This window comes from Loxodonta africana, chromosome 3, assembly GCF_030014295.1.
Source record: "Loxodonta africana isolate mLoxAfr1 chromosome 3, mLoxAfr1.hap2, whole genome shotgun sequence".
In the NCBI taxonomy this organism is placed as follows: domain Eukaryota; kingdom Metazoa; phylum Chordata; class Mammalia; order Proboscidea; family Elephantidae; genus Loxodonta; species Loxodonta africana.
Genome location: NC_087344.1, coordinates 88,355,044 through 88,368,320, shown reverse-complemented (window position 1 = coordinate 88,368,320; position 13,277 = coordinate 88,355,044). Strand labels below are relative to the sequence as shown.

The following is a 13,277-nucleotide window of genomic DNA, read 5'->3' as shown; positions in this document are numbered from 1 at the left end:
TTAGCATGCCAAGGTAAGAACTACAAGGTAAGACAATCTAGTTCCATCAAACCTTTTTGCCCTTACCACTAGTCCACAGTCTGTTCCCAAAGTGGAGTTGATTATTCAATTTAATTTTCTCTATTCTTGAATGATTTTTAAATATCCAGTTCCTTGCTGAAATTTTTCTCTGCCTAGAGTCCAACTCTCCCTCTCCCAGTCTTCCTATACACACACTCCACCACGTTGATATTTTCCTTCAAGGGTATGGGTTAAAATGTTAGCATCTGTGTGAGGCTGTCCATAATTTTCCTTGCTGGTTCTGGAGTAGCTAATCACCACTCTCTGCTTTATTCTCCAATAGCATTTGCTTACACTTTATTGTATCTTATCATACTGAATAAGATACATTTGCAAGTAAGTATTTTTCCCTTTTAGAAGGAGAATTTCTTAAAGGCTGGGATCATGTGTTATCGCTGTATCCCTAACCTTCAACCTGTTACTTGGAAAATAAAAGGTACTTTGTTGAAAGAACATCCCAAATTATAAGTTTGCCTTAATGCCAGTTATGCGTTCTAAATTATGTTTCAAACAGTTTGGTTATCATTTCCTGCAGAAAATTTGCCCTGATCCCTCCCACTCACAGTGAGTTAGGTGCTCTCCTCTGAATTTACCTGCCTTCACACTTCCACTTGGTATTATAACTGTCATATGTAATACGGAGCACCTTGACTACATAGACTATATCTTTCACACAGGACCAGGCATTGTGGCAATTCGTAAATGTTTGTTGAATGATAAAAAAAGATAAATGAATGGAATAAATAACCAACATAGAATCACTTTTTAGCTGTTTTTAAAAATCTGAATAAATAACTTCTCTGAATTCAAAGAATTTTAGGACAGCCATGACTGAACCAAGCAATTATCCGTTCTCATCAACAAACCTTAATGAAAAAAGATTGTTTATCTCATTTTTTAGATAAAGCTTTTCCTAACCTGTTAGATGGCTGATAAGAAAACGTGAAGGGATTGGGAGGTCCTTATACATAATTAAGTAGCTCATTCTTGCAGATACCTCAATAATTCATATTTGAAATATACTTTTTCAACAAAATTGGCTTTTTAGATACCTCCTTTTAAAGATGTTGTGGTTGTAGTATTTCACTTTCTGGGATCTTAAGAGATTTGGGGGTTCTATGCTTCGTGAAGTCAAAATTAATAATGGGTTATGTGTGTATATGGAGAAAATTAAAATCACTATCCTAGCATGAAGTACAGTCTTATTGTTAAAATGGAAAGGGACGATTATTTGATTGAAAACTGGAGGAGAAAGAGGCTAGATGTGAACGAGATAAGAGAAGAAATAAGTATACATAGACTACTCCCTTTTTTCCTCTCCCATGTGTCCCCCAACCCCCCCCCCCCCTTTTTAACATGATGCCTCCGAAAGGGGGAGGTGAGTACTAAGAAAAATAGAGTAGGGGCTGAGATGATAGCTTAGCTTGTAGAGGATGTGAGAAGTTTTGGCATACTGGACCTTATTTTTCTCTACTTGCCTGTGAACCTGATTAGATGGCCTGAAGGAACATGCAATGTACTTGTTAGATCCTGAGCCTGTTTAAGATTGAGCCTCAAAGTTAAAAGGAACTTCATGCTCCAGATCGTCACCTGTCTGAAACACAGGGGCAATTCAACCATAGTTGTAGTCCTAGAAAATATGTTGTTTGTAGAGGAGACTGCCTCGCTGTTCTGAAATGAGAAGGCATTTTAAAATTTTAAACTGTTAAATAGCTCAGATCAGGAGGACATCTTGGCTCTACAGAGCAAAACACTAAAAGTAGGATTAGGATGGCAAGTGGAATCAAATCTTGTGTGAGAAATAGTAAATAGTGGTAGAGCCTGAATTGTAGGTAGACTGCGCAAGGCAAAGACCATTCATTTATTCACCTAACAAGCATATCTTTGTTATCTTCTCTATTCAAAACATTGGCAAGAATGTATTAAAGATGAGAGGGAAAATGTTACAATTCTGGGCATCAAAGCTGGTTATGCCCAAGGAGGAAATACTGAGCATACTGAATCAAATGGAGTAAATATCGCGGCTTCCTCATCCGTCTCTATTAGACTCACTAAATTAATAGTTTTAAAAAATTGTTTCCCAAAGTGCTGAGATCCTTTGGAGGTATCCCAGCTGTTAAGAGAGATGAGGAAGAAATAGGCTCTACGTTGCCCTCTCACTGCATCAGTCAGACTAGCTCTACTTTTCCGTTGTATGTCTGTAATTTTACATGATTTTGTGTGTGTGTGTGTGTGATCGGAGGAGGGAGGTAACCCTGTGAAAAGAAGTTTGAAAACTACTCACAAGAGATCTCTAAGATCTCCAGTTTTGAAAATCTATGATTCTGTGACTGGCTGACCTAAAACTTTTCCTCTAGCTAAATTTTATGGTTCTCTAAGTTTCTCTTCATGCTTTTCTGGCGAATGTACATCTCTAAAACTGAAGGATCAAGTAGTTTCCCTATTTTCATAGGTTAACTCCATAGTGCCATATTTTAAAAGATAGAAACATTGTTTACTAAATAATCTTTGTAGACTTTGTTTTTGAACACAATATAAATAAGAAGTTGTTTAATGTTGAATAGCCAGCATTTAGCCAGATACCTTGCTCAGACTTGGACCCCTTCTCATCTAAGGCATGAATATTTGTCAGTATTTACAATCCAGTTTGAATGTTTTAAAGCTCAGGATTTTAGGAATCCCATTCTAACCTAGAGACCAGCAGCATAGTTCATATTTTAAGCTGATTTTTTAAATTTTATTTTAAGACCTTAAATCTCAACCAATATTAAAATAAAATTCAGAGCATGTTTATTAGTGCCAGCATGTAGTAAATTCTCAACAAATGTTTATTGAATTGAAACATTATTACATCTCATATTTAATAGCCTTCAGCTTATAAAGAGTTTTCATATAGCATACATTTCCATGTTATTTTTCAGTAACATTGATGACAAAGATTAATACCATATTCACTAATGAGAAATTTGAGAATCAGTACAGTAATAAAGTTGCTTCTATCTCACAAATATAGTATAAGCTTTTTGAAAGACTTATGTAACTTATTTTGTCTCTGACCTCTCTGGTTGTAACCATCTCCTGGTTTAATGAGCAAATTTTCTTGAGAAGTTAATTGTATACTGAGGATACAAAAGACAAAAAATTCTGTCTTCGTTGAGTTTGTAAACAGCCTTCATTTTCCCTCAATCTTCAGTCTGTGGTCTAGGAGTATAACAGCAAGTTTAGAAATGTAAGTCTTAAAAATGGAAAAGATCAAGCTCCTTATTTGGTAAAACTTTTGTAATTCTAACTTCCTATTGTGATTACATAGCTTAAATTTTGAAATTGGATTTTCTAAAATCAGTGTGAGACTAATCAGGACTTTCCTTAAATAGCAAAGCACCGATGTTCATATGGTTAGTGATAGTGATGGAGACGACTTTGAAGATGCTACAGAATTTGGTGTAGATGATGGAGAAGTTTTTGGCATGGCATCATCTGCCCTGAGGAAATCTCCAATGAGTGAGTATTAACAACTCTTTGGGTCCAGCATTATAGTTTTCCTTTCTAATGGACAAATTTTGGGGGAGCGGGGGAGGAAACTTAAAAATCTCTTAATAAACTCCAGGTTTGGAGAGAGAAAATATAATGAAAGAGCAGTCTTCATTAGAATCAGAGTCTCCTGAGTTTTGATCTCATTAAATCCAGTGATTCCCATTGCTCTAGTAAAATTCATGAAATGCAAGGGAGTATAAATTTTGTTTCACGCAAATAACTAGTTCTGGCTCTCTCTTTGCTACAAGCCTGGAGGCTGATTAAGAGACAGCTGTATTTTCTTCGACTACTTGTTTCCCCATTTCTTATCATAAATATCAGTTATAAGAGTAATAATACCACTTTTCCATTCATTGGTATCGATCTTTTGAAGGAATAAAAGTAAACTAAATGTGCCATCCCTCTCACTTTTACCTTAAGAGATACATACTGTAGAATCAATCACAAATGATACTGTATGCAAGATTACCACTAAAATATGCCCTTAAATGGCTCATCTCCTCTGGGAAATTAGGGAACACCTGTGGACAGAAATATATCTGATACTTACATAAAGATGAAGTATTTTCCGAATTAATAAGGTCTTTAAGATATTTGTAGATTCTTTTTATATAATTTAATCACAGGATGTTTATTTCAAGAATTGAAACTCTGATAACTGGCACACATTTTTAATGCTTAGCAGGATTGTGTCAGTTGATTTTCCAAAATTTATGAACTTGGGATTTTTTTTAAGGTTCATCTGGTTTGATGAAATCTTCTAATGTCTGTTAAGTTAAAATGTCACCTCAGATATATCACAGAAGCTAAAACTTAATTTTATTTCCTCGTTATTGATTATAAATATATTTCTTATATGTGGGATTAGATGTTATGTGGTTTGTTTTTTGTGTCTATTTGTTTTTGTTTTTTTTTTGTTTTTGTTTTTTCTTTTGTTTGTTTTTTAGTGCCAGAAAACGCAGAAAATGAAGGAGATGCCTTATTACAATTTACAGCAGAGTTTTCTTCAAGGTAGGGTTAGGATATTAAGTATATAAAATTGATGTTTTTTCATGCTACTGTGATTTTTCTGGGGCTGTTTTAATCATGGATTGTTTTAAATTTCTCCTTAAAGTATTCAAAGGATATATTTATGAATTTATATAGTCCTGAAAGTGAAGTACATACTGTTCAATGTTGGATAACTAGTAAACCATTTATGCTATTTAGATGTGTATTCAACTTCTCTCTATATCTTTATAGTGGCTCAATAAATGGATCACTATTTTTTTTAATTTAATACCTTGACTATATTCCCAAAAAGACTAGGATGCAAGATACTAATTTTTACTATATCCTAATACAATCGAGTGAACAAACCTTTAAAATAATTAAGAGAAATTTAATAAAAATTTTAAAATATAAGCAAATTTTTTCTTTTAATATTTGTTTTGGAATTGTTTAGCATTTTTCTTCTAAGAGTCCATTATAAAATGCTTTATATGCATTTAAGAATCTGCTCAAGTGTTTAAATGTAAAGATAATTTAAATATTTGACCCTAAATTTTCATATATGTGATTTTTTTTTTTTAGTGCTGTTTTCTGAACATAATATAATTTGGTTAACTCTGCAAGAAACCATTTTTCCTCTGTGTCGCATTTCCAGAATAAATGTGCTAAAGTAGGACGTTAAGCTTAATGTAACTAGAAAGATCTTATGAAAATAAGTAACCAAGAAGTGCTACTTACAAATGGCATGATTTTGTAACACCTATTAAATCCATTTGCCAGATGTACTTAAAATTCCAGTATCCTAATATATCAGTATTAGCCAAAAAAGAATTCTAAAAACTAATGAAGCTCATTTCCAAGCCTTTAAAGAAATATATTAGTCTGCACCTAAGAGACATTAGTTCCAACATTTACTTAAAAGTCATTGGTTAGACTTGTGAAACTTTGAGGTAAATTTGAAATATATTTTAATTAATAGACTCAATTTTTTTCTATAGATACGGTGACTGCCATCCTGTATTTTTTATTGGGTCATTAGAAGCTGCTTTTCAAGAGGCCTTCTACGTGAAAGCCCGAGATGTAAGTGCACTCTTAAGGTTTCTAATTAAAAAGTGGAGCTCAAAGGTTTACCACTAGGCCTGAGGCAATGCTTAATGTTTCTCTTTTTTTCAGATTGAAGACTTGATTTTATTTCTGATTTATCTACCAAGTAATCACCAACAAAATGCCCACTTCAAAAGGGCAGTAGTGTGATAGGGTATAACTGGCTCTTTCAGAAAGCCTTGTCAAGCTCTGAAACAGGATGTTGTTTTTTGTTTTTGTTTTTGTTTTCCTGGGGGTCGGGAGAAGGTGGACCAGCTTAATGGGAATAGGCTACGTGTTTGTATTATTTTCAATTACATGACTAATAGGCTTTTGCTAAAGGATTTGTCTTTCAGTCCTTTCCCAAAATAATTACTCTATCTAACGATATATATTTGACAACTACAATAGTTGTTTTCCCTCCCCCCCACCCCCGCCCAAGTCACTTTGGGCAACAAAAGAATCTTCCCTTAAATATAGAAATTGGCTTTGTGATCTTGATAACAAGTAGATTAAGTTTATATAAAGAATTCAGAAAGTGCATTTTGAGCAAGAAGGTTCTCTTCAGTTACCCTATTTTTATGTTCCAAGCCAGTCAAGACCTCAGGAATTGACTCTTGCCTATTTGTATAGCTCCAGGCCTCTCTGTTCCCTGCCTTGCACTTAATAAATCTGACAGTACTGTACTATTTGTAGCTCTTCATAATCTTACTTTTTTAATACTGTTCTCACTGCCAGGAATGCCTTTCATCCTGTTCTTTACCAGGATGACTCCTATTCTTCCTTTAAGACTGAACCTTTCCTGATTCTTCCACTTTTCTCACATTGCCCCACCCATGCCATTAATGCTTTTCATTGATACCCTCTGCTCATCTCTTATTGTTACACTTAACACATTGTTTATAATTATCCATTATGTATATGTCTTCCAGGGAGTTTGCTTTTCTTTTTTGCCGGGACTATGTACCATAAGTACCTATACATCATAGATACTGAACAAATGTTTAATGAATGAAGGATACAAGGAAGAGATAAAGTGTAGATGGAATAGAGGAGAAAGTTATTGGAATTAAAGAGGACAAGGAATTTTGAGGATACTGTGCAAGAATACCTCTGAGATTTCCAGATTCTAGTGTATATTAACTCTAATGTAAAGAGCAATTCATTTTAAAACAAATTTTAAAAACCGAATTCCAAGGACATCAGCAAAATGACAGGATAGTAGCTCCAAGATTCTATCCCCCAACAGAAACATTGAGAAACAAGCAAAAACTATCGGAACCAACTTTTACCAGAACTCTGTAAAACAGTCAAAGGTTTATAGCAACCAAATACTGAAACAAGAAAAAGTCAACTTAAAAATGGCAGGAAAGCTCTGTGGCTCTTTTATTTACCCTTGCCCCACCACCTCTCCAGCTGTGCATTGGCCTTGAAGACAGCAGTCCACATTACCATGTGGAACCCTAGTTTCTGGTTCTGGAGGAATCCCTAAGTTCAGCGCAAACCTGACTAAGGGCAAGCCTGAAGGAGAGCCCCAGCCAGAACAAATCTACAAAGACTATAGTTTTTCCTCTCTCTTTTTCTTAGCTGTTGGCATTCAAAACACCAGCTAAACACAAGCAAAAGGGACAAAGACTTCAATAATCACACATGACAAGGAATGCAATCTTTGCAAAAATGGTTTGAAAACATCACTAAACAGATGATTACAGCCTTCAGCAAACAAACAGCAAACCTGGGGGGAGGGATAGAGTTTGGTGTTCAAAGTTACCATATTATAATATTCAAATATCAAGTTTTCAACAAAAGATCACAAGACATACAAAGAAACAGGACAATATGACATATTTAAAGGGAGAAAATTAAGTAACAAAAACTGTCCTGAGAAAGCCCAGATATTGGACTTACTAGACAAAGACTTTAAAACACAAAGAGCTAAAGGAAATCAGGCAAACAGTATATGAACAAAATGATAATAAAGAGAAATTATAGAAAGGAACAAAAATACTGGAGCTGAAAAGTACAATAATTTAAATGAAAAATTCACTAGAGGAGTTCAACAACAGATTTGAGCGGACAGAAGGCAGAATCAGCAGACTTGAAGATAAGGACAATTGAAATTATCCAGTCAGAGGAACAGAAAGAAAAAAAAGAAGGAAGAAAGTAAACAGAGCTTAAGGGACCTGTGGACACCATGAAGTGGACAAACATATGCATTATAAGCATTTCAAAAGAAGAAAAGGGAGGCAGAAAGAATATTTGAAGGAATAGTGGCTGAAAATGTCCAAAATTTAATGAAAGATATAAATTTACACATCCAAGAATGTTACCAGACTCCAAGCAGCATAAACTCTGAGAGATCGGCACCAAAAAACCTTATAATTGACTGTCAAAAGACAAAGACAGAACTGCCCCATACTGTTGCCTAGGTACTGTGATCATTACAGAAGTGGTCTGCCAGGTTTTCTCCCACAGAGCCACTGGGTGGATTCAAACCACCAACATTTCAGTTAGCAGCTGAGCAGTTAACCATTGTGCCACCAGGGCCCCTTTTATTTCCTACATGATTTAAGAGATAAATACATTAGAAATAATTATAAATCTAAAAATTATTATTATAAATATGTGTTTGGGCACACAATATATAAAGATGTAGTTTGTGACAACAATCATATGAGGGGGAGATGGAGCTGTGTAGGAGCAGAGTTTTTGTATGCTATTAAAGTTAAGTTGGTATCAGTTCAAACTAGATTATAAATTTTGGATGTTAATTGTAATCTTCGTGGTAATCACAAAGAACATATTGCAAAAATACACACGAAAGTAAATGAGTAGGGAACCAAAACTCTTCACTCCAAAAAAATCAACTAAACACAAAAGAAGACACTAATGGAGGAAATGAAGGACAAAAAAGGTAGAAGACATAACAGAAAACAAATAGCAAAATGAGAAATAAGTCCTTCTTTATACATGTAAGGAGATTAAACTCTCTAGTGAAAGGGCAGAGATTGGCAGAATGGATTTTTAAAAATCATAATCCAATTATATACTCTCTACAAGAAACTCACTTTAGATGCAAAGACACAGATAGGTTGAAAGTCAAAGGATGGAAACAGATATTCGGTGAAAATAGTAACCCAAAGAGAGGTTAAGTGGCTATACTAATATAAAACAAAATATTCTTTACTTAAAAAACAGTTACAAGAGACAAAAAGTGACATAATATGTTGATTAAAAAGTTAGTTCATCAAGAAGGCATAAAAAATTATATACATGTATGCACCAAACAACAAAGTCCCAAGATATATGATGCAAATATTGAAAGACAGGAGAAATAGATACTTCTACAATAAGAGAGACTTCAGCACAAAACTTTCAACAATAGATTAAACAACCAGACAGAAGATCAGTGAGGAAATAGAGGGCATGAAGAACACTAGACCTATGAGAGCACTCCACCCAACAACAGTAGAATACGCGTTCTTATCAAGTGCACATGGAACATTCTCCAGGATAGACCACATGTTAGGCCCTAAAACAAGCCTTAATAAACTTAAAAGGATTGAAGTCATACAAAGTACATTCTTTGACCATAATGGAATGAAGCTAGAAATCAATAGCAGAAGGAAAATTAGAAAATTCACAAATAGGTGGAAATTAAACAACCTACTATTAAACAACTAATAGATCTAAAAATAAATCACAGGAGAAACAATAAAATACTTAAATACTAATGAAAAGAAAAACACAGAATACCAAAATTTATGGGATGCAGTGAAGGCAGTGCCTTCAGGAAAAGTTAAAGCTGTAAATGCCTATATTAAAAAAAGAAGGGGGGAGCCAAGATGACGGAGTAGTCAGATGCTTCTGGTGATCCCTCTTACAACAAAGACCTGAAAAAACAAGTGAAACAATTATATTTAAAGGAAGCTAGGAGCCCTGAACATCAAACACAAATTAGAAAATGGACTGAGCAGCAGGGGGAGGGAATACAGTTCAGAAGCAGAGAGGAGTTGCAGGACCTGAACCACTGGGAACCCTCAAGCACCATTCCCGGGAGTGGCTGCAGCGGGCTGGTGGCAGCGTTCAGCTGCAGTTTCCTCAGGAAGAAACAGCCAGCCGCACAGCCTACTCATGCCTCTGGAACCAGAGAAGAACGGAGCTCTTGGCAAAACCTATGTACTTCCGTATATTTTAACGTGCCCCCAGCCCCCAAGCCGGCTTCAGTGGCTGTTGATTTCCCTGGGCCTGGGATAGGTCCTGCTGAGTGCCCTGAACTATTCTCCCAGCCGTGGATAAGGAATAAATTCACAACTGGGGGAAGCAATAATCTGCCAGCTCCACTGACCTGGGGAGCTCAGGACAGAAGTGGTTCCTGTCCAGGCATAAATGGTCCATGGACTTTGAATACCTTTCCCTGCTGCATGGACCTGTATGGGCCTATTTCAGGAGAATAGGCCCTTGTTGGCAGACTGCAACTGTTTCAGCTGCATGGTGGGGAGGTGGTGTTTGATGTTTGACGCCACTTTGCCTATTAAACAGGGTCCTCACCTACCCACATCAGGGGCCTAAGGACTGGTGGACTCCACTCAGGTCACCCAGCCACCCATGACAGGGGTTCAAGGATAACTGGTACCTCCCAGTCCTTACAACCAAAAGCACTGGGTGCCCATGGTCCATCTGCAGAACTCACCCACCTGTGTGCTCTAGGGAACAGGACGTGCTTTCCTCACAGACACCTGGGGGACACTTGTCAGGCCCCTGCCTTGTTCAGACCGTGACCCCCTACTACAACCAGATACTGGTACCTACACCAAACACCCCTGACCCTCCAAGACTGTAGGACAAAGCGTGTACCACACACTTGATGACCAACAACCTGGACACTTGAGCTGAATCCATACAAGAAAAGTGAATGGACTCCTAGGCTATATACCTGATAACAGCTCTAGCTACCTGGTGACAGGATGTTAGAGCTTCAAAGGCAAAAATAAGCTAGCTCATTCAGGCAACCTATTTGGGCATATTAAAACAAAACAAAGCAAGAAGCCAGGATACAGTAAGCAAACATAAAATAAACTAATACAATAACTTATAGATGACTCAGAGACAACAATCAATATCAAATTATATAAAGAAGCAGACCATCATCGCTTCAACAAGCTCTCAAAACAAAGAATCAAGGGATCTTCTGGATGAAGGTGCCTTCCTGGAGTTACCAGATGCAGAATACAAAAGATTAATATACAGAACTGTTCAAGATATCAGGAAGGAGACCAGGCAATACACAGAACAAGCCAAGGAACACACAAATAAAGCACTTGAAGAAATTAAAAAAGTTATTCAAGAACATAGTGAAAAATTTAATAAACTGCAAGAATCCACAGAGAAACAGCAATCAGAAATTAGGAAGACTAACAATAAACTTACAGGATTAGACAATTCAGTAGAATGACAGAGGACGAGAATTGAGCAAGTGGAAGACAGAATTGGTGAGATTGAAGATAAAGCACTTGGCACCAATGTATTTGAAGAAAACGCCAATAAAAGAATTTAAAAAAATGAAGAAACCCTAAAAATCACGTGGGACTCTACCAAGAGAAATAACCTACAAGTGATTGGACTACCAGAACAGGGAGGGATAACAGAAAATACAGAGAGAATTGTTGAAGATTTATTGGCAGAAAACTTGCCTAATCTCGTGAAAGATGAGAATATACCCATCCGAGATGCTCATCGAACTCCACATAAGGTAGGTCTTAAAAGAAAAGTCACCAAGACATAATCAAACTTGCCAAAACCAAAGATAATTTTAAGAGCAACTAGGGATAAACTAACAGTCACCTACAAAGGAGAGTCAATAAGAATAAGCTCAGACTACTTGGCAGAAACCATGCTGGCAAAAAGGCGATGGGATGACTTATATAAACCATTGAAGGAAAAACATTACCAGCCAAGAATCATATATCCAGGAAAACTGTCTCTCAAATATGAAGGTGAAATTAGGACATTTCCAGATAAACAGAAGTTTACGGAATTCATAAAAACCAAACCAAAACTACAAGAAATACTAAAGGGAATTCTTTGGTTAGAAAATCAATAATATCAGATATCAACCCAAGACTAGAACACTGGATAGAGCAATCAGATTTCAACCCAGTTAGGGAAATCACAAAAATAAATCAAGATAAAAAAACACTCAAAACAGGAAAACAGTGATGTCATTATGTAAAAGAAGACAACGTTAGAACAATAAAGAGGGACTAAGAAATGTAGTCATAGATCTTTCCTATGGAGAGGAAGATAAGACTTTACAAAGAAATAAAATTTAGGTTTAAACATAGGAAAATGGGGATAAATATTAAGGTAACCACAAAGGAGACTAACTATCCTACTTACCAAAATAAAACACACGAAAAAAATAGACTCAGCAGAGACAAAATCCACAACAACAAATAAGCCAAAAAGACAATATATAAACTACTTCACAAAAAATTAAGTGGGAAAAAGAAACTGCCAACAACACACAAAAAAAAGGCGTTAAAACGACAGCCCTAAACTCATACATATCCATAATTACGCTGAATGTAAATGGCCTAAATGCACCAATAAAAAGACAGAGTGGCAGAATTGCTAGAAAAAATCATCTGTCTACATGCAGCCTACAAGAGACACACCTTGGACTTAGAGACGCAAGCAAACTAAAACTCAAAGTGTTGAAAAAAATATATCAAGTAAACAACAATCAAAACAGACCAGGAGTGGCAATATTACTTTCTGACAAAATAGACTTTAAAGTTAAATCCACCACAAAGGATAAAGAAGGACACTAATGATTAAAGGGTCAATATACCAAGAGGATATAACCATATGAAACATTTATGCACCCAGTGACAGGGCTGCAAGATACGTAAAACAAACTCTATCAGCATTGAAAACTGAGGTAGATGGCTCCACAATTATAGTAAGAGACTTCAACACACCTCTTTCGGTGAAGGAAAGGACATCCAGAAAGAAGTTCAATAAAGACATGGAGTATCTAAATGCCACAGTCAACCAACTTGACCTCATAGACATATACAGAACACTCCACCCAACAGCAGCCAAGTATACTTTCTTTCCTAGTACACATTGAACATTCTCTAGAATAGACCACATATTAGGTCATAACGTAAGCCTTAGCAGTATCCAAAACATCAAAATATTACAAAGCATTGTCTCCGACCATAAGGCCGTCAAAGTAGAAATTAATAACAGAAAAGCAGGGAAGAGAAATCAAACACTTGGAAACTGAACAATACCCTGCTCAAAAATGACTGGGTTATAGAAGACATTAAGGATGGAATAAAGAAATTCATAGAAACCAATGAGAATCAAAACACTTCCTGTCAGAACCTTTGGGACACAATGAAAGCAATGCTCAGAGGTCAGTCAATTTATATCAATAAATATACACATCCAAAAAGAAGGGCCAGAATCAACGAATTATCCCTACAACTTGAACAAACAGAAAGAGAGCAACAAAAGAAACAGGCACCAGAAGAAAGCAAAAAATAAAAATTAGAGCTGAATTAAATGAAATAGAAAACAGAAAAACAATTGAAAGAGTT

At 35.9% G+C, this 13,277-nt stretch overlaps 1 protein-coding gene across 3 annotated transcripts in view; it reads left to right on the top strand.

The window, feature by feature from the left end:
- Nucleotides 1-13,277, top strand: part of FAF1 (Fas associated factor 1) — a 620,612-nt gene that overhangs the window by 407,915 nt on the left and 199,420 nt on the right. For all 3 annotated transcript variants that reach the window (XR_010321387.1, XR_010321388.1, XM_010591294.3), the window contains exons 10-12: nucleotides 3,435-3,561; nucleotides 4,542-4,605; nucleotides 5,583-5,664. Coding sequence is in view for 1 of the 3 variants with exons in the window: in XM_010591294.3 (XP_010589596.1) it covers nucleotides 3,435-3,561; nucleotides 4,542-4,605; nucleotides 5,583-5,664 (273 nt within the window). In the remaining 2 variants the exon portion in view is untranslated. The remainder of the gene's footprint in view (nucleotides 1-3,434; nucleotides 3,562-4,541; nucleotides 4,606-5,582; nucleotides 5,665-13,277) is intronic.